At 40.7% G+C, this 20,754-nt stretch overlaps 2 protein-coding genes across 2 annotated transcripts in view; both read right to left on the bottom strand.

The window, feature by feature from the left end:
- LOC309525903 (neuropeptide Y receptor type 6-like) overlaps positions 1 to 18,589 on the bottom strand; it is a 212,034-nt gene extending 193,445 nt beyond the window's left edge. The window contains exon 1 of the mRNA XM_082211671.1: positions 18,328 to 18,589. The gene's annotated coding sequence lies outside the window, so the exon portion shown is untranslated. The remainder of the gene's footprint in view (positions 1 to 18,327) is intronic.
- SPOCK1 (SPARC (osteonectin), cwcv and kazal like domains proteoglycan 1) overlaps positions 1 to 20,754 on the bottom strand; it is a gene marked incomplete at its 5' end in the record, with an annotated part of 409,034 nt that overhangs the window by 8,879 nt on the left and 379,401 nt on the right. Inside the window, 4 exon segments of the mRNA XM_082211637.1 lie at positions 2,754 to 2,891; positions 5,104 to 5,166; positions 7,792 to 8,013; positions 16,168 to 16,284. Of these exon segments, the coding sequence (XP_082067763.1) occupies positions 2,754 to 2,891; positions 5,104 to 5,166; positions 7,792 to 8,013; positions 16,168 to 16,284 (540 nt within the window).

Genomic DNA, 20,754 nt, shown 5'->3' with positions numbered 1-20,754 from the left:
CCAACATGTCTGCCTTTTTAAAATAAAATAAATAAATAAATAGTAAAACATTTTTACACAGTCAAGTGCTCAGAGTAATATACAGTCTTCTACTACACCCACAAAACCACACGTTTTCAGGAGGAAGCAATAGCTGAAGACAGAACCTTACATCTCTAAATTGTTGGTTCAAATCCATTCCAGGTCAATGGTGACTGAAAGACACCACCATCTGATGAGTGTTCGAAGAGATCTGAAATGAGTTGGTGGTCTCAGTAAATTGCGTACCTCATAAAAACCTCACCACAAACATCACCAAGTGATATCTTTGTTTCTGTCCTGATATTGTCCAGAAAAAGTTGGAATGTAAAGTGGCCCAGAAAATCTCATAGCCCTGCGAGCTGAGACAAATAAGGGGTTACATTTGGAAAGGTCCATTTCTATTGCCTCAAAATAACCAGGCTGATTTGCTTGTCACTTTACTTGTTCATTTAACTCGGTGTTTTGATTTTTGTTTTTGTTTACCTTTATTGGTATAAGTTTAAACAATAAAAATCATACAAAGTCATCCAAATGCACTAATAATCCAAACACATACAATATATACCGTATTTTTCGCCCCATAGGACGCACCGGCCCATAGGACGCATCAAGTTTTTTGGGGGGAAATAAAGAAAAAAAAATTTATCCCCCCCAGGCGCTTTTGGGGCAGGCAGCGGGGAAAAGCGCTCTTCTCCCTCCTGCCCACCTTGCGATCAGGTCCGGGGACAGCAGGGAGACTCGCTGCGTCTCCCTGCTGTCCCCGGAGTGGTGGGGCAGGCAGCGGGGAGATGCGCTCTTCTCCCCCCTGCCCGCCTTGCAATCAGGTCCGGGGACAGCAGGGAGACACGCTGCGTCTCCCTGCTGTCCCAGGAGTGGTGGGGCAGGCAGCGGGGAGAAGCGCTCTTCTCCCCGCCGTCAGCCTCCAAACCACTTCGGGAGACAGCGGGATGGCGGCGTTCCGCCTCCCTCTGTCCCCCGACCTTGTGGGGCTGGCGCTGGGGCTCTCCTGAAGCCTGGAGAGCGAGAGGGGTCGGTGTGCACCAACCCCTCTCGCTCTCCAGGCTTCAGTGAAAGCCTGCATTCACCCCATAAGACGCACCCACATTTCCCCTTCATTTTTGGAGGGGAAAAAGTACGTCTTATAGGGCAAAAAATACGGTAAAAGGCTTGGTGTTGCTAATAGGTGACAATAAATGTTCTTTCTGGGCAGCCAAAGGTGATAAATTTTCATGTGCAATGTTGTCTTAGGTTGTAATAAGGCTATTGAAACTGACACCTTGCTATTTTGATGTCATTATATACTCTTGTGAGTCTACTACTGTTCCCCCCCCAAAAAAATTTGGCATTCAAACAATGGGTTCCTTGGTGCTCCCACCACCGCCAATTTCCTCCCGCATTGTGAACCTGTAGAGGTGTGCTGAATGTGCTATGGGGCTCATGAGCAACTATTCAGGTCTGGTTCTGTGCTGTGCCCCTTTGAAATGTGCTCTGCCTCTGTAATGAGCCCCATAATTCTTTGAAGTACAAAGGAGTCTCATGGCAGTTACACATATCTTCTCTTGTAGACAATTGGATGTGTAAAGGGTTCTCAAAAGGAAGTTAGAATGCTACTACCTTTCTTTTCTCTAGCATTTTTGGGAAGGAAGAGCATACCACTAGAATTGTTTTCAGTGCTTGAATTCTGAAGATGAAATGTCACGCCTGGAACTTTTATTTATAGGAACTTCAGGGCTTCAAATTAAGACTATAGCTATCAAAATTAGGGTTATCAAAACTGGATGAATCTGCCCATTTCCGCTCCCCATTAATTTTATTTTATCCTGCTTCTGCACTTGTAGGGTTGTTGTTGTTGTTTTTAAATTGTACAAAAATCCATATTCATATTTAAATATGCATTTTATCTCAATGTACACATTTCTAAAGAAACTTACCTAAATATATGCATTATAAAAATACATTTGGGTTTGTTTTGAGCTGAACGGCATTGCAAAATTCAGAGAACTGCAAAATCTGAAGTCTTATTACATTATGACCTGTCTATTAGTTCTCCTGGAGGTACAAATTCGGTCAGTTCACTAAGAAATGCAGACCAAATGTAATTCTCCTCCATCCCTACATGTTTGTAGCACTTGGATTTTAAAGGTTCCAAAAAGACATTTTTCTTACGCCGAGATGTTTCATTATAAACTCATTTTCTCCACTAGAAGAGCTGTAGCGATTGCCATATACGGCACACATTTATATTATGTGTACATGTGCTCCTTGTGGGGTAATTTCAGCAGCAATTGTTTGTTCAGATTAAACCTCCATGGGGTTAAGTCTTTCTTTCAACAGGCAGCCCTGATGAACAGGACTCCTTAATTTTGTTCTTTCTGTTCCAGGGAGCAACATGTTGATTTTTAAATTTTGGATTTTTAAATAATCAGCCTGCAATAACTTCCTAACCAGTGTATTTTTTTTAGCAGCACAAACTACTGCAGTTTGTAAGCTGGTGAAAAGAAAACATCAAATGCTTTTGCCAATTTCGTATTGTCACACTTACTCAGGAAGAGAGCTTACTTGTATGAGCACATTTGTATTATAAATATGAAGGCCTGAAGATTCTTGTCATGATGGCTAATAGGTTTCTCTTTTTGCCATTCTGTAGACTCATAGTCAGGCTTGCAGCAGCAGGCAAGGGCTCTCACAACACTCATTCTTATTTTATCTGAGAAAAGCATGCCATTACTCACCACAGCTAACAGTCCCTTGCTTCCTTGAGCCAGCTATCTCATTTCCATACTTATCAACACACCAACATTGCCCAGTACTTCCATGACACTGAGTTGCTTTGTAATATCCTTCCTCATTGCACCGTGGAATGAAAGTTCCTAGGGATAGCAAATGGTGCCCTTGTCAATAATACAAATACTTGTAGAGCTAAGCAGGAAGATAAACTTGCATTTGTCTGGCCCTGACGTTCAAGGAGTGCTTTCTTTGACTGTTTGCACAGCAGGTTGAAATGGTCAGGCATACTGTTTCTCTCTCTCCCTCCCCCTGCCCACCACCACCAGTTCTTTTGTCAGTAAGGTTCTTCCACACAAATAGCATTTAGAAGAGATTGTGAGGGTGCAAAAGGGCTGCAATTCAAATTTTTATCTTGAAATAAAGAAAAACAACAACAACAACCGTAAAGTGCCTTCATTTTATAAGAAGTGCAGTGACAACAACTGGTTCTGTTTATCATTGTGGCTCTCTGTTCCTCTCTCACGAAAGCTCATATTTCTGCCATCAGCTTCAACGGATTCAGTGCAAATGTACTTGCATAAATTTAATACAAACCACGTCTACCTGAAGATCAGTTAGAAGAATATTGAGCATGGGTTTTATATAGCAGTTTCCATCATCTAGTGTTTGCTTCTGTTACAGGCACAGAAGAGCAGACTTTTACTGGGTCTGGCTATATCTGAGAAAATACCTAGCACCTTTGTTGGAGAGATACTACCAGTACTTGATTTACTACTCAAAATAAATAAAAGGCTTCCTTCACCAGTACTGTAGATCAATGCATCTCTGCAATGTGCACACATAACGTCAAAAGGGCTATTTTACTCCATTTCACATGGATGAGGAATATCTGAGGCGTTATGTACGCTGGCATTAACAGCCATTGGCCCACCTTTCTGAGGAGTTGGCTGTGGTGATTTAAAGGGACCTTGTCTGATTTTGCAGGTGCTGACCTGTACTGTGGAAGGAATAGGTTTAAGGAATGTGGAAGAGCTACATCCTCAGGTCAGAATGGCCCATGGGAATGGGATGAGTATCTCAGCAAAAATTATTTCCTCCTCATTGTTATCTTCCTCATGGTGCAGGAGTCACAACAGCTATAACTGCAGTTCATTTACGTATCACATCATGCATGCATTAGTTACTTGCCTACCAATTTGTTGCAAATGACCATTAAGAAAGTTTGCCCCTGGGCTATATGGATTAATAAATTTGATCTCATGAATAATGGGAATGCCTCATGGGCTTAATGTAGCTTCCTAGTAACAGCAATGGAATACCTTTCTACACTATTTTCATTGTTAAGTTCTGTTTTGTGGGAGGAATACTTTCATATAAGGAAGCAGGAACATATACATGGCACCAACTCAGTCCTTAAAGGAGTCCATTGAGCTATGTAGTACAAGGGTAAACGGGTTGTTCTTAGGAGCACAACGGAATAAAAGCAAAACCTACCTTCTGTCCACAGATCAGGGTTATTACTACCTCCAAATGTGTCCTGGGGGAGGGGAGTACTTGAAAATAATATTCTTGAAGGGAGGGGGAACTTGCCCTGCCACGCTGTGTTTCCTTCACCTTCAATAAGAATCCCCAGGCAAAGTATATTTGTGCAGATACTTCAAGGCATTAAAAAGTACAAATGCTGCCTCTCCGCACATATCCTGTGTGTCATAATGATTTTTCTTTCCTTTTCTACTTGCATGGTTTTCAATTTATGTATGCATTTCAGTATTGCTGCTTTAAAATGATGTTTGTATTAATTTCACTGTGCATTACTGGAAGTATTATTTGATTTCAATTATGAATTATTTAATGTGGAAGAGAAATGTGCTGAAATTCACAGATTTAAGCCCATAGTGTCCAAAGCTGTTAGTATTATACACCTACAGTTTAACAGATGGATTCTTCAACTTCCCAATGGCATTATGTGCTCAACATACCAAAATTACCTTAATATGTGTATCATTACAGCACATTTAAAAGTGCAATTTATACTTTAGGGGAGGGGAAGATCCAATAAGCCTATTTCTTACTTTGGATTTGTCAAACAATAAAGAAATAAATCTATGTGCTGTGTCAATTTAATGGCACTGATTTGAGATTTCAGTAGACAGACAGTCTCTGTTCTGCATAATGTTACCTAGTATGCCAAGTCATGGAACACATTTAGCACAGGCTGATGTTCTGTTATTTATATGAGTTCCTGAAGTGGCACAAGCACACAGTTGGGACCCTATTACAGCATGTAACGTCACAGTAATAACAGAAGCTTTAATTAGCAGCTTAAATGAGTGAGTGGCAAGTAACTGAACTTACCCATCAGGCTCTTCCCCTTGCCCAGCTTTTGAATTCTGTTCATCTCATTCTGGCAAGGGAGACCTAAAACAAAATACATGAGAGTAGTTTCCAGATGGTAAGGGACAGATTCTCTAATGATTAGCTTTGCAATTGACAGGCAGTGGTAGTCTATTGCACACCTGGGAATGAATGAACCACATATGCTTGTACTGTACTGCAGAACAAATGTATGCCATTAGCTTTACTAATTAAAAAATTCACAACATGCTTTGCTTAAAAAGTGTGTTTGGGGGCCATTTTGGTTATTAAGACAGTTTTCCTTTCCTTCACCAGCGTGATCCAAAGCTAGGATGCTAATTTACTGCTTGCTAAAAGACTAATTTTCACATTATAAGCAATGACATAAGCAATAAGCTAATACCAATAGAACAAATTTTGAGATTGAAAACCATGATCATAGTCTAGATTTCCTAGGGCACACTCTCCTCCATAGCCAATGGAACAAGGAGGCCACCATGTGAAAGGAACCTCACAGGCATTTTTTAGCCACCAAGTAGGAGGCCATGAACCTAATCTAGACTCTTTGGCCTATATATGGATAAGAGGACACAGAGACTTTGGTGTGTTTAAATGGATGCCACGTACATGACGCCACCAACTTCTACTCCACACCCACAAGGGATAGAAGAGCAGGAAGACAGAGACCTTGCCACACTGTGTGTAAAATGTATACTGGATATAACAATGGAAGATCTCTATTCCTCTCAACAGGTCCAAAGATGGATATGGAGGAGGCATGAGAGTGCCCAAAAGAGTGCATTTAAAAAGTTTGCAGCCTTCACATAAAATCATGTACTTAATAATTTTAATGGGAGTTAAGTCCACTTAATTGAATAGCTTCTGTTATGCACAATCATGGTCTGCTCTTGTAAGTAATAGAGGAGGAAGGAAGCTTGGGTCTAAGGAAGATGTTTAAAGGAAGCAACAACAAAAATTGTGGACAAAGAATAATAAAATGGGAAAGATAAGAATGATAAGGAGAGAATTACATGGAAAAGGCAAACTAAAGGATGCCTGGATTCGAAATAAATTTATTCTAAAAGGAAAACTAAAATGTTGGGAAAGAAAAGAATGAACAAATTATAAGAGAGGAACAGAAAAAGAGAAGCAAGAAAAAATAGGAACCTAAGAGGAAAGTAAACGTCGAAGAACTTGTCTTTCTAGGCAATGAGGACTGTCTGGCTGATATTGCTAAAAGTAACAAAACAATACTACCAGTCATTCTCCTCTTGTTCTCATTATCTCATAAAAAATGGAATTAAACACAAACTGCACAAAAAAAGAGAAAAACACATCCGTACACAAAGTTATGTTTGGGGAGGGAAGAAATGGGAAGGGCAATACTTATGCAGAAACCATAGCAAAGTACATAATAGTAAATTAATCATAGAATAATGACTAACCCTCCAGCCATCCACTTGGGGAAGAGCCATTTCCAAGTCACAGGTGGCAAAAGCCCACCTGCTTCTGGGCCCACTGCTGATGGGATACAGCTGGCCTAGAAGGCAGTGGCAGAGCTTCATGCTCCTGCACCGGGGGGGGGGGGCAGAGAGCAGGCTGGGGCGGGGCTGGCGTGCATCCTGGGGGCATGGTGCGCAGCCTGTGGGGGTGTGGTGCCCAGTGTGGGTGGAGAGGGCAGCCATGATGACACCGCACCGGGATCACACTGCCAGGAGTAGTGCGCTCTCCGCTAGTGCTAGAAGGGTTTAAAGAAGATAAGGGGATGGCAACAACTGGATCTGCTGCTAACCCACCTCCAATTTATCTTGAAAGGGCTGAGAGCACTGTAAGCCATGGTAATGAAAGTATTTTGGATCCATGGGAACTAACTGGTCTGGAGAAGCAGGGACTAAGGAAGTGGCAGTGGCCAAGTTTTGTAAATATGGGAGAAGAAACTTGCTTCCTGCTGTGTTCAGTAACCAGGTTCAACGTTTTAGGTGTCAGTGTCTATTTGATGCTAGGATTTTCACACCCAGGATTTTCTAGCCATCTAATGCTACTCAACTGAATTCCACTCAATACGTAACAAGTAAGTGGAGTGGTAATAATATCAGTGTTGTTTACCGTATGAAAATCAAGCATGTCTCCTCACTTAATCAATTTAAAACTATGCCAACTTTATTAGGAGTGAGGTATGTTGATGTGCCTTAAAGGTAAAGGTAAAGGTACCCCTGCCCGAACGGGCCAGTCTTGACAGACTCTGGGGTTTGTGCGCCCATCTCACATCTATAGGCCAGCGCTGTCCGGAGACACTTCCGGGTCACGTGGCCAGCGTGACAAAGCTGCATCTGGCGAGCCAGCGCAGCACACGGAACGCCGTTTACCTTCCCGCTGGTAAGCGGTACCTATTTATCTACTTGCACCCGGGGGTGCTTTCGAACTGCTAGGTTGGCAGGCGCTGGGACCGAGCAGCGGGAGCGCACCCCGCCGCGGGGATTCGAACCGCCGACCTTTCGATCGGCAAGCCCTAGGCGCTGAGGCTTTAACCCACAGCGCCACCCGTGTCCCTTACGATGTGCCTTATACAAATCCTAATAATGCATTTGCCTTTTAATATTACATGGGAGCTAGTTTTCCTGTATAAATATTTTAGTATCAACATGCAATCACAGAGTCAATTTTCTAGTACAAAATTTAGTAACTTACCTCCAGGCTTCTGAAAGCAGTAGCACCATTCGTTGTTTGAAAGCTTTCCATCTTTGAAGGAGTCACAGGAGTTGAAGAGCGGTTTAATGCATGGCTCATATTTATCAAGATAAATGGCATTGATCTCTGAGTGATCGAGGAGAAGGTCATAGTTCATATCCAGTTTGTTGAACATCCAGCCCAACGAATCCTTGCAGATTGGTAATATGCTAGTGTCAAATCCTGTAAAGGCAGGAGCAAACAACCTAGACTGAGCTAAAACATACAGATTTCTCTTGGAAACAAGAAGCCCTGCTAATTGACTCTGTTTTCAGTCTTGCAGATAACTGGGGCAAAATTGATTTCAGATTAACCTTTCCTTCTTGACTTGTAAGAAAATGGAACATGATGATCCCAATTCAGAACAAAGTGTGAATGAAATGGATGGGCTAAAAGACAGCAGGGTAAACCTTAGAGATGGATAATACTCTCAGTCATAGCCATTCATTATTGTTTCACAAATGTGAATGAAAAGGCAAGGTAAGTGGTTCACAGTTCATTGAAGCCTGTTTTCGTTCAGAATTCAATTTTGCCCTCTCTGTGCATTTGCACATTTATTTATTATCCTGCACATATTATCCTGCTTTTCAGCCAAAACCTAGTCCCAAAGCTACTCACAGCAATTCTATTAATGTACAATGCAAAGTGCTGCACGTGTGCGGGGCAGGGGGAATATATAACAAGGTCTGGGAGCACCCTCCCCTCTTAAAGAGAAGCAGCACTGTAATGACTTGGGAGGAGACATTTGCTTCATTCTCAAATTTCCTAGAATCAGAGAACAGAAAACATCATGAAAGATACCCATTTTTCTCCAATAAATTTCTTTATAGTCTCCTCTCACATTCCTTAAAATGATAAAATTCTTTCTGTAAATGTTTCTTCTCTGCAATACACTCTTTTGAATGCTGCATTCTGCATGTTAACAACTAGCTCTCCAATTTGATGGCAGCGATTAGCAGGCCAGCATGTATTTTATGGCAAAGCTTTTTTAAAAAAATTGCTTGCTTCTGATTCAGGAAAACAATTACAGGACTTTCTGCTTCTCCAAGAACCCTGGCATCTCTGCTTGTAATCCTGGAAACCCACCTCCAACTCATAGTGTGAAGCAACTTTTTCATTTGGATGCCCCACTCACACCTCATCTTGCTATAGCTTCTCCCAGAGTTAAGCAAGACACATAATTTGTCAAAGATTTGTTTGCAATGCTCAGAAAGTCAAGTTTGTATACCCAGTGTCTTCTATCTATTTCCCCTTCTGAGATGTATTTTTAGCACCTAGCTCTGGTTTGATGGTGGCAAATCGTACATTGGTTACCACATATTACAACCAATCCATTGAAGAACATGTCTTCTCTTTTTGAACAGCTGTCACTTCCTTAGGGTGCATAAAATGAAGATTTCCCCATTATATGAGCTTCTTCATAACTGCGGGGGGTGGGGGGTGGGAGGGTAGGATGGAGACTTCTTAGACTGAACTGTCATGAAAGCCTAGAATAGAACTGAAGTCTATCTGCTATTTTAAGTGGAGGATCAGAAAGGCATCACACTGGAATAAAGCTCTTTAGGTGTAACACTGATGGAGGGTTCTCTGTGACACTGAAGAATCATCAGAGGTGTTCAGTTAATATAAACATTAATGCTATTTTATTACACGCCACTTCAAAAAGATAAACCGATTTCCCTCCAAGCTAAAGACAACTGAGACTGGGGCCTGAGAGCAAGTGTCTGAGTTTTCCAGTACCTTGCTTTGTAGAGATGGGCTAGGGGCTTTTCTTGCACATATTTTAGATCATTGCCATAATTACTATTGTTATTCATTATTCATTTCCTTGGTTGACTCTGAGTTCCCAGAGTGAAATTAAGTACTTATGATCCTGGTGATCACAAATTATGATGATGTATGATACTTTAATTTTGGAAGAAACTGAGAAGTGTTGAATGGAGGCTAAGTGATCACGGTCTCCTCTTACAGTAGGATAGGGTACAATTGATACATGAGGAATGAGGCTTCATAGAATCATATGAATTGTAGAGTTGGAAGGGATCCCGAGGGTAATCAAGTCCAACTCCCTGCAATGCAGGAATCTCATCCATGACAGATGGCCATCTAAGCTCTGCTTAAAAACCTCCAAGAGGGTTGGTTGCACTGTTGAACAACTCTTACCACCAGAAAGTTCTTCCAGATGTTTAGTCAGAATCTCTTTTCTTGTAACTTGAAGCCATTGGTTGGGGTCTTACCCTCCGGAGCAAGAGAAAACAAGCTTGCTCTATCTTCTAGGTGACAGCCTTTAGATATTTGAAGAATATCTTAAAAAATACCTGTTTGCCCCTGTACAGACCTGTAAGATCATTTAGATTGTCTTGGGAATTTTTACTTGTGGCACAGCAGCCTATAGAATATCACAGGGTAGTGACCTGAAAAAGGGCATTTTCTACCATTGTTCCTGCACAGGGATGCTTTTTCCTGTTTTTACACCTTTTTATAATAACATTTTACTGGTTTCCAGTTTCTGTGATACAGTTTCATTGTTTTTATGTTGAATTTTTATATATCACTTGGAGCTGTTTAGATATTAAGCATTTTAGAAATGCCTTTAATTCAGATAATGTACAGATAATAGAGAGCAGAAGAGAACTCCGAGTGCATCCCTCAGCAGCAGGGTGACCCTGGTTTTTCATCTGAAATGATCAGCATGGGTGACAACCAAATCAAAATGCTAGTTTATCCATCCATCCATTCTCATGTTTCAGGGGAACAGTGGCAACAAATTTGTGTTACTCCATTCATTGATTATTCCTTTAAAAGAAACAAAGAAATTCTTTCTAAAGGAGAGGGAGGAGTTTTCTTGTTGCATCCAGCAGGGGAGGGGTGGACACTAATTAGGACCATGTACCACTGGCTTCTCCTATAAAGTTGTAGAACTGTGTTTTAAAAAATGGGAGGACCTTTATGCTGAAGAAAAGTGGGTACAGTCATATAAACATGGTGAAGGTGGTTCTAGGTAAACTCTACAGCTTTATACCTATTACATCTGGCGTTTCCCATAACAGTGGCAGAAGCTTTGCTACTAAATTTTTCTCTCAAGACTTCTACTAGAAAATAATAATGTGCTACTTTAATATGCAGGCATTTAAAGAAGTCTTATGAAAAGTTTAGCTAGCTAGTTATTGCTGTTTAAAAGGTTAAAGCAAGGAAGTGAGGGATCAAAGCCTTTCAAGTATATTATGGTGCTGAGATGTGGCAGTAAGTGTTTATTTCCACTGCCTTTGAATAAAAGTTGCTTTGATTGAATCACTACTTGACATGCCCGTGTCAACAATCAAGTCCAAGATTGCCAAGTCTTAGGTACACTTTCTTGCCTCTTTCTAGACAAGTAAACCTTTAAGGGAAAAAAATGAGGCATACATTTATTCAAAGCAGTGACTTTCAAGAAACTACAGAAAAACCACCACATCAATCTATTACCTTTTCTTAGACATCTGATACGTCACTCTCAGCCTAATCTGCCTCACAGGCTTGATAAAATGGGGAGGAGAACTGCGTATGCCACCTTGTGCTCTTTTGAGGAACAGTGGGATACAAATGTAATGAAATAAAAATAAAAATCATAGAACTGTAGAGTTGGAAGGGGCCCCCAAGGGTCATCTAGTCCAACCTCCTGCAATGCAGGAATCTCAGCTAAAGCATCCACGGCAGATGACCATTCAACCTATGCTTAAACGGATATGTGTAACTCCAAGGTGTGAATAATATATATAATAGGAATATAATATACAATAGGACATTGTTATCCTGAACTAAGATAATGGAAAACACCTCACCAAAACTACCACACTATAAAAGTCTTGCTACAGTGGTTTCTTACTCAGACTGCTTTTACCACAAGCAGCACTGCACTGTTCCATCCGAGGGATAAAAACCCAGCCCAAATCCTGCTCCAGCTCCTACATACTGACATGTACATAATGAATTAACTGTAATTCTGAATTTTACGCCTGTAGCTTTACATTTTCAGTATAATACAGTGGTCAAAAGAAACATTGGACATAACCCAGCCAAGCTCCCCATTGATTTCAGTGAGAAAGTTGAGCACCTGCCTATTGTTAGTTGCTCCTCTTTTGCAGGGAATGGAATATCTATTTAAATCTAAATCATAGTGCTGTAGGATACTCAGTGAAGAATATCTTTTAAAGGGCATGCTACTGTTAACACAGATCCCTCTGACATCACTGGTGTAATGATCATAAAAAGGTTTGCTCAAATGATGGGTCATGACAAAAAAACATGATTTGATAAACAAGATACAGGCTGTCAAAATGCATACAGTTACATACACATTAATGGGGTATATGTAAAAGGAGGAACCCTTTTACATATTGATATATTTCCTTTCCATGGCAGTGCTCAGCCAGTTTTCAGAAGTGTAGGAGATGGATGTGCAAGAAAAGTAGGGTAAAGACGACAACAGTGCTGAATGTTAGGTTTCTTTATATGTGTTGGGAAGCTTAATATACTTCTTTCACTCAAAATATGATATCGACTTTGTTCTCTACTCCTCTCCTAAAATGTTGGCTGGAAGTAAGCAAGAAACCTGTTCAATGCTACAGCTCAAACACGCCTGCATCGAGAAAGCTTTGTCTTTTTCACTTTTTCCCTTCATCCCACAGCCTCAAATAATAAGGCCAAAGATCAAAAGTCTCGCTAGCTTTTTAGGTCATTCAAGTATCTCGATATATTTGCAGGCAATTCTAGAAAGGTTATTAATTAGTGCCTGTTGAGAAGGGGATTCTTTGGACTCAAAACACCTGCTCAACCAAAAGTGGGCTTAAGTCATTACATGTAACATTGTCTTGGACAGCTGGTAACAAGAGACCCCAGCTTCCAATCACTTCAGATTCTGGAACAGATTCAAATAAGTGACCTATTTGTAAAAGGCTTCTTATTGTCTCAAAACCTTTTCACCTACACATTTCACACGTAAAAATGAACAGAAAATTGTACACTGAAACACTGGGCACAATGCACCGTTTAGACAGAAGCAGACTTAATAAAAATACAATTTATAATAAATAGTTTTGGAATTTCCAGATTCAATATAGAAAAAGATACACATAAATTTGTGGGTACAGACCATAGTTCAGTGGAGCTTCTGACGGCACACCAGCTGAACCCGTGTACTGATTGTACACATCTGAACTAGAATAACTACTGATCTAATCTTTAAAAATGTGCAAATTTTTCGTTCTCTTAAATGAATGGGATATAGATGGATGTTATAACTTGGATGGAAACAACTATTTAGTAGAAAAAACTATGGATAAGAACACTTGCATTCCCTATGCCTTACTGTAACAATTGTATATGTTGCATTATTGTTTGCAGGTAAAATAAAATATCAGTTTATATATATTGGGGCCTTGTGTTTGTGCTGGACTAGTGGAATGAACAAACCAAAAGGGAGACAAAAAGGCAAATCTGGATAATTTTTTTCAAAGAAAGCTATGCAGTGCTCAACACTTGCTTATATGCCACATGAATGCTTTATCTTGTATACATGTAGGTGGATCTATGGGCTCCATCCCTAAGACTTAATTGATTTCTAATTTCTAAGATTGGGCTGTTGAAGCTAAATTAGCTGCATCTTTGATCCTAACCACACTTTTTAGGGCATTAAACCCACTGAACACAGTGTGGGAATTACTTTCAAGAAAACATGCATAGGCTTCCACTGCACAGAATAACTAGTTTCCAGTGACATTTAAAAAACAACAACACTCACTTTAGAAAAGGTACTAATTGCAAAAACAACAACAACACTGGTGCTCTGAATAACTTTGTTTCTGTTGCTTGGAAATAAGAAAGAAAAGAGCTTTGCCCAAAGTGGTCAGCGAATGAGATTACAGTAGTTAAAACTTAAAACTGTGTCAATACTTCCACTTCACGAATGAATAGGAAGACTATAATCTTTACTTTTTGCCTGCAGATGAACCTGAGCCACTCGGTTTTCGTTACCTTACAGCAGCATCCTATCAAACTGCAGTACAGGAAAACATTCAGTGGAACACCTCCAGATGCAGTGTATCCAGAGAAATCTTAGCCATCATTTCCAATCATTTGGAAGTTGCTTTAAAACCACAGAGAAATACTCAAAATAGATTGCAGTGAAAAAAACATGTGCTTCTTATGGCTCCATAAGCATAACCTGACAGCTCATGTCAATGAAGTGATCACGTCGGTGGAGGAAAATGCAAGCAGAATGGTGAAAGGCTGGAGATTCGCGAGCACTGGAAACTTATGCCTGGTTCACACAAACAGCACGGGTGGGAAGTGAGCAGGAAGTTTTATATTAAGGATCATTCAGTTCTGTTATTCTGCCACAAGCAGTTTGACGCGGTACCGTCCACAAACATGGAGTCTGCACTTAGTATTTACTAAGCTCCTGGGTTGGATTACTGTAGAGGTGTACCATTCAAAGGGGCTTGGGCTATCCAAAAGAACATCTTTAGTGTCCTCTTGGTTTTCATGAAAGATTACAAATGCAGTTTGTCCTTTTAAATAATTAAAATAAATGGAGGGGAAAGCCAGATATAGTTACACACCAATAGCTTCTACTCAGGATTGCTGTTCCATGGTAACACGTAGGCCTGCCTACAATCTGCACCCTCCCTCCCTAAATACTCATTAACCCAAGAAAAAAGGCACTTTCACACAGAAAAGGTCTTGCAGTTTCTTGCTCAGGGACAGGCGGTTGCATGCTTAATAATAAATGGATAAAAAAGCATTCTGTTAAAATTATGTTTCCAATCTAGTGCCTGCCGTGGGAATATTTGTAGCACACAAAGCCTGCTGTGAATTTTTAACCTACAGATTGAAAAATTGCCCAAGTTTGACAAATTCTGTTGAGAGCAGGTGGGAGGCTGCTGACATTTCACTTAGTTTCAGCAAACTCTGCCACCCCTCACTAGAGGGAAGGAGTAACAGGACTGACAGAAAGCCCCTTTCTCTCTCCCCCCCCCCGCTCCCTGCCTACTGCATGCTGTCAGTTACTGGAAAGTCAGTAGGGCAGCAGAAAGCCTGTTCCTTTTGCACAAAGCCTTGACACAGCACCTGTTGGATGCAAGATTCTGTGGGCCCTCAGGCAAGAGACTGTATTTAGCCGCCTTATGTGCCCTTCCTCCACAGAACCAACACATTTTTAAATCACAGCACTCACCAGTTGAGATGTCTTTAAAAGAGGGATTATTAGACAAATTCATGGTGGGGCGGAGGCTATTAATGTCTACAAGGCTTGATGGTTCTGTAAGCTATGGAATTCACTCCCTGCAGTGGTATGTCTCACACCTTCCCTAAACAGCTTTCTGTGAACATAGAAGACCCAGAACTTTATCATAGCCTTTTACACTAGAGAGGAATGTTTTCAGGACCCACCCTGTTCTTGCGGCTGTATTTTCTTTTACCTGTTTTTAATTTCTGAATTTTAAATTGTTAAGACCTGTTGAAGGGTGGGTAGCAAGCTAGCAAGCTACTACTTATTAGCGGACAATAACAGGCAAGAGCTGTCCCCCTTACTCCCCCCAGTCCTGCTTGTGTGTTCCCCATATGCCTTTGGCTGGCCACTGTAGGAAACAGAACATTAGGCCTTTGTTTGATATCCAGCAGGAGTCACAGCCGTTGCGCTACCCCAGAGGTTGGCAACCTAAGGCCCATGGGCCGGAAATAGCCCCTGAACCGCCCCTGAACTGAGCTGCCCACTTGGTGAGTTCCCGCGTGCTGTGCTAAACTATGCAGCGCAGCATGGGGACTCTCTTCTGTGGCTCTAGAAATCGCTTCTGCACAAGCCCAGACACCGGAAATCGCGTCTGTGCATGTCTGCGGCACCGGAAATCGCTTCTACGCATGCCCAGATGCTGAAAATCACTTCTGCACAGGTGCAATTTTTGGCATCTGGGCATGTGCAGAAGTGATTTCTGGTGTCGCACTGCGCTGGCCCAGCCCACAGAGGATCTCCACTGGAGTGATTCGGCCCATGCCTGGTAAGCCTTGCCTAACCCCAAGTATTATCCTATTTGTCTAATGCATTGCAGGGTACAGTTCTTCCCTAGATGGTCCATTAGCTACCTCACAGTTTCCCGACTTGACAGACTGCAAATGGTGATTAAATTTCAAACCCTGTTTCTATATGCAAAAAATAAAACAAAATAATGGGTAGTTTGAAATAGCAGGAGAATGTACCACAGCATAACTAAATGACAGATTCATTAGTTGTCATTACAGTTATTGTTGACTTGCTGAACTTGTGAACTTATCTCAAACTTTATTTTTAGAGTGTCATCTTACTGCCTTGTGCTGAATCTGAGCTGGTTGGCTTGATGACACGATTTGCATCTTCATGAAGAGCACCAAACCAGTCTTTTAGGCGGGATGCAAGGGTCCTCAGCTCCTTGTCTGTGCAAGCTGTTAAGAAAATGACAACAATTAAATTAGTGAGAACATGCTACACATGTCCTAACAGAAGATGATTATTGTTCTTCTGTTTCTTGAAGAATAAACTTTGATTCAAAGACGTTTAGATTTCAAAGAGACAAGGAGTAGCAGGTCGAAGGGTTTATCAAGAAAATTCAAGGCAGCAAGACAAGATTTATTATTATACTTGAATATTGCCTAAGTGGGAGACAATTTATGGTTTACAATCCAGACAAAAATCCATCTCACAAGATGTGTGGGAATTTTTTGGTTGTCACCTTTTAGGTCTTCTGAGAAAGAACATCAATCAAACAGCAATAGGAAAAAAGAAAGCCATCTAGCATTGCTATTAGAACAAGACCCTGAAAATAATTTATATCCCTTGTTTGGTTTAGTTTAAAGCTATTGTCATGGCAATAGGAAATCTTTCTTTTAATGGAAGCTGTCATGTTCTCCAATTTGACAACAAATAAGACTTTGCAACCTCTTAAGGGTGTCTCTGCTTCTTCATCTTACCTGGATGAAAGCATACACTGCTTGCTTCCATTATAAATTTTTATTGGGAAACATCTAATTTTTTCTCATAAATTTCTGCCAAGAGATTAGTGCCCAGTAGAATCCAGTATTTATTAGCGGGGGGGGGGGATTAGACAGTGCTTCCTGACACAAAGAATGTTCCAGCTTTGCATTATCTTCAGTGTTTGAATTCACAGATTGAAGCCATTTTATCATTCTTGTCATAAACTCATTCTAAAATTTAAATAACTTTTCTTCAGATACAAAAGAAGGTTTTTCTCTAGTAGCATAGGACATGCTTTACAGAATAATCCACAGCAGAGAATCCCCATTCACTGCATATTTTAATACAGCCCCTCCAACTATCTCTGATAGAGTCACATGAATGTCACTCTGCTTTATAAAGCTAAGTGACACGACAGGTTCTTTTTTTTGCTGCAACGACCTTAGAGTTTAAAACCGTGAGAAGAAAAAAGAGCATGACAAACGACAGGGATGGCCAACAGAAGGACAGTGTATCAAAGGCAAAGGCAAAATCAATTGCATGAACCAATACAACTGAAGATCATATCAGAAGGCAAGAGAACATAGACTTCATTTGTGAAATATGCTCAGCAGCCAAAAAACCAATTTCTTTACATGGTACAATAAACAACTGTGTTTTGCTACCTGTGACCTGCCTGGGACTCCAAAAACAATTGGTGGGGGAAGTCCAGGCATCTTGGTTGGCCACTATATATGGTTGGTGGACTACATTCAGGTTATGGTGGCTCTTACATTGGTTAGGTCAGCTCTATTCACTAGATCATGGTAACTTTCACACTCATTCTCAAGTCACCAGCAAATAAACTGGGCTCTACAAAATCTACTGAATAAGAAATTAAGACTTGCTGTTCTTACATGATCTCAAAGTTCTGCAAAGGTTTTTTCTTTTCTTAACCAAAGACATAAGCATGTAAAATTGGCAAATTATAGTGAAGGGAAATGCAATTTTAACAAGAATGCTTTTTTTATTACCAAAAAGGCTATGTATTATTCATCATTCTATTCTTTATTATCAGAAACATATGCAACCTTATATTTTATTTATTATATTCTTCCTCTTCCTTGGTTTGCTTTCACGTAGGAGCAAAATACCTTAATTAATGAATTATCTGAGGACATGAAGTAGTCTTTCCTCCCAAAAGCTGAACTGCTGATAATGAAAAAGTACTTCCCATTTCTCATCAGTTTTACTTGTTGAAGCCCTTTGGAAAAACTCTGGGCTGCTGAAAACACTTAGAGGTAATTTCTCCCCTCCCCCCATGCACCACAATTTTTGTACTTCCTGGTTCTCATGGGCAAACTCTGGTTTGTTCAAACTCCCCCCTCTCAAGTTTCAACGAGAGAGCAAATTATGGCTTGTCAGGAAGTGTAGAAATCCAGTGGAACTTCGGATTAAGTACTTGATTCGTTCCGGAGGTCCGTTCTTAACCTGAAACTGTTCTTAACCTGAGGCATCGCTTTAGCTAATGGGACCTCCTGCTGCTGCTGCGCCGCCGGAGCACAATTTCTGTTCTCATCCTGAAGCAAAGTTCTTAACCTGAAGCACTATTTCTGGGTTAGCGGAGTTTGTAACCTGAAGCATATGTAACCTGAGGTACCACTGTATTGGTATGTGAAAGGAAAGGGAAAGTGGAAGAGGGAGCCTGTAAGCCCAAGGCTGGTACACTTTCTAGCATATCCAACAGTTATCGTGCATGCATCCAGAACTCTAACACAATTTGAAAATCTAACTACTAACACAGAATCTAAACGTGCATAATCAATAATTTATAAAATCATTAGTGATATACGATTAGGACAAACAAATTTGATGAATCATACTTGGTAATCTGATCTAGATACAGTAATTGAGGAGGTAGATTGGCAGAGCCTGTGGGGCAAAAAGCCCTTAAATTCAGTGCCCAGGCTCACAAAACAGAATACTCTTAAGCTGCTACACAGATGGTATTTAACACCTTTGAGGTGCAGTCATATTAATGAAGCTATTTCTGCTCTTTGCTGGAGAGGCTGTAAAGAGATTGGAACATAGACATATGCCATGGGCCTGCAGCAAATTGCAGCCATTTTGGAAAAATGCTGTTGGTGAAATAAGTTTGATCACAAAACAAATGTTATTTGCACCCCACCTTTAGTACTGGTAACAATCTTTAAAAATGAAAATGTCAAGCTGAGATACAAATAATTGATTGCTTTTCTTTAAGTAGCAGTTTGACAACTTGTTGCCCAAAATTAGAACACTTGCAAATGTCACAGTGGAAACGAAAGTTTGGATTACCTTCAGAAAAAATATATAAATGACCAAGAAAATTAAAGCCTTAGCTGGAAAGAGAGATTGGGGTGATTTTATAGATACATGGTACCCTTTCATCACATACTCGACAGAACATCAACTACAGCAGCATCCATTGGACTTGCATTTGAAATTGTGGAATAATGTCTTCCCTTAGGAATCTGTGGTTTGGGGGAGGCAAGGGGGAAGGAAAATGGGGAGTTATGCTCACAGTGGTGGGTGGGTGCATGCACATGTGATTGTACTCCGATATTTTCCCCCTGTTAGTACTAGTAGAAATTCCACTTAAAGTCAGTTGGGAAGCTGGGAACGCACTTTAGAAACAGGTTTCCTAATATTCACTGCTGACATTTCATAAAACCAAGCAAGTAGCTCTTTTATGAAAATAAATGTGCGTATTTACACTGACGTTCTCTGTCCCTGTCCCCATCCCCCACTGCCTGTAGAGGGAAGAAGAAAAAGGCTGTTAATTCTTCAATGCTGGGGAAACTACATTTTTCTAGATACAAACATTTCATGTCAAAGTGGTTCCCCAGTGTTATCATACACAATGTTCTGGGTGTTTTAATGGCCAGCTTTCTAGAAGCACAGTGCCTGTCCTGATAACCACCTCTGATCCTCCTGTCACTTATTTACACCTGGTGCTGCAAATAAAGCTGGAGACAACAAGATGCGTAGTAATAGCTGTGAGATGAATGCAGGACCTGCCAAAGCAGCCGAACAGAGGAAACACATTCTGATGTGGAGCTTACATAAAACAGGGTTTTTAAAGAACAAAGCTCAGAGATAAAATAGCACAAAGACAGAGGGCTGCCGTTCAAAGATGCACAGAGAGAAGCACAGTGCCATAGCCTACTTTCCTAGTTCTTGTCAGATGCTTCTATGCAAGTGTTAATTAATTCTGTGAGAACCTGGAAAGTTTTGGCAGTTCAGCTTACTCAGATGCCCAGAAATCTGGAAGCTAATCAGAGACTGATGCAAACTATTTTAGCATACTGGGCAGGAAGATTATACTTCTCTATTGTACACCACCTGTAATGCTTTGCCAGATGTTTCTCCCTTTCTGGCATGGTGCTTCTGCTTTCAACAGCTGCACAACAGGCTGCAATTCTGTGTAGCTTTCTCTAGCATGGTAGTGTAGTGATGCTACAAGTTCTCCTCACTGACAAGTTGCAAAATTTATTCTAGTGAGAAAATATGAGGTTTTTTATTTGTTGCTGTTGTTGTTGCCAATTAATTGGTTACCTTTTATTCTGTCAGGACTCCTGTGATTTTGGCAATGGATAAAGAAAGCAGTGTTTGGGGTTTTTTGTTTTGTTTTAGCAGTCATTTTCACTGCAAAAACAGGATAGCTGCAGCAAGAACATTGCAGAATTGCGAGAATGTTGAAGGAAGTCTGTGCTTCAGTTTGCCATTTTGGAAAATGCAAATGTTGCAGGGTCACCTTTAAATGCTAGCTGAACTGAATTCATTCCCCATCTTTCCTTCCACTAGTGACCCCTTTTATTCCTATGCCAATGCAGATCCCACACATATTCCAACCACCCTCTCTCCCTTCATTCTTTACTGCCTTTTCAAATGTAATACCACTTTTTTCTCATCCAAAGCAG

The sequence above is a fragment of the Podarcis vaucheri genome, assembly GCF_965113315.1.
Source record: "Podarcis vaucheri genome assembly, chromosome: 2".
NCBI lineage: Eukaryota > Metazoa > Chordata > Lepidosauria > Squamata > Lacertidae > Podarcis > Podarcis vaucheri.
This window is presented reverse-complemented; position numbering and strand designations above follow the sequence as displayed.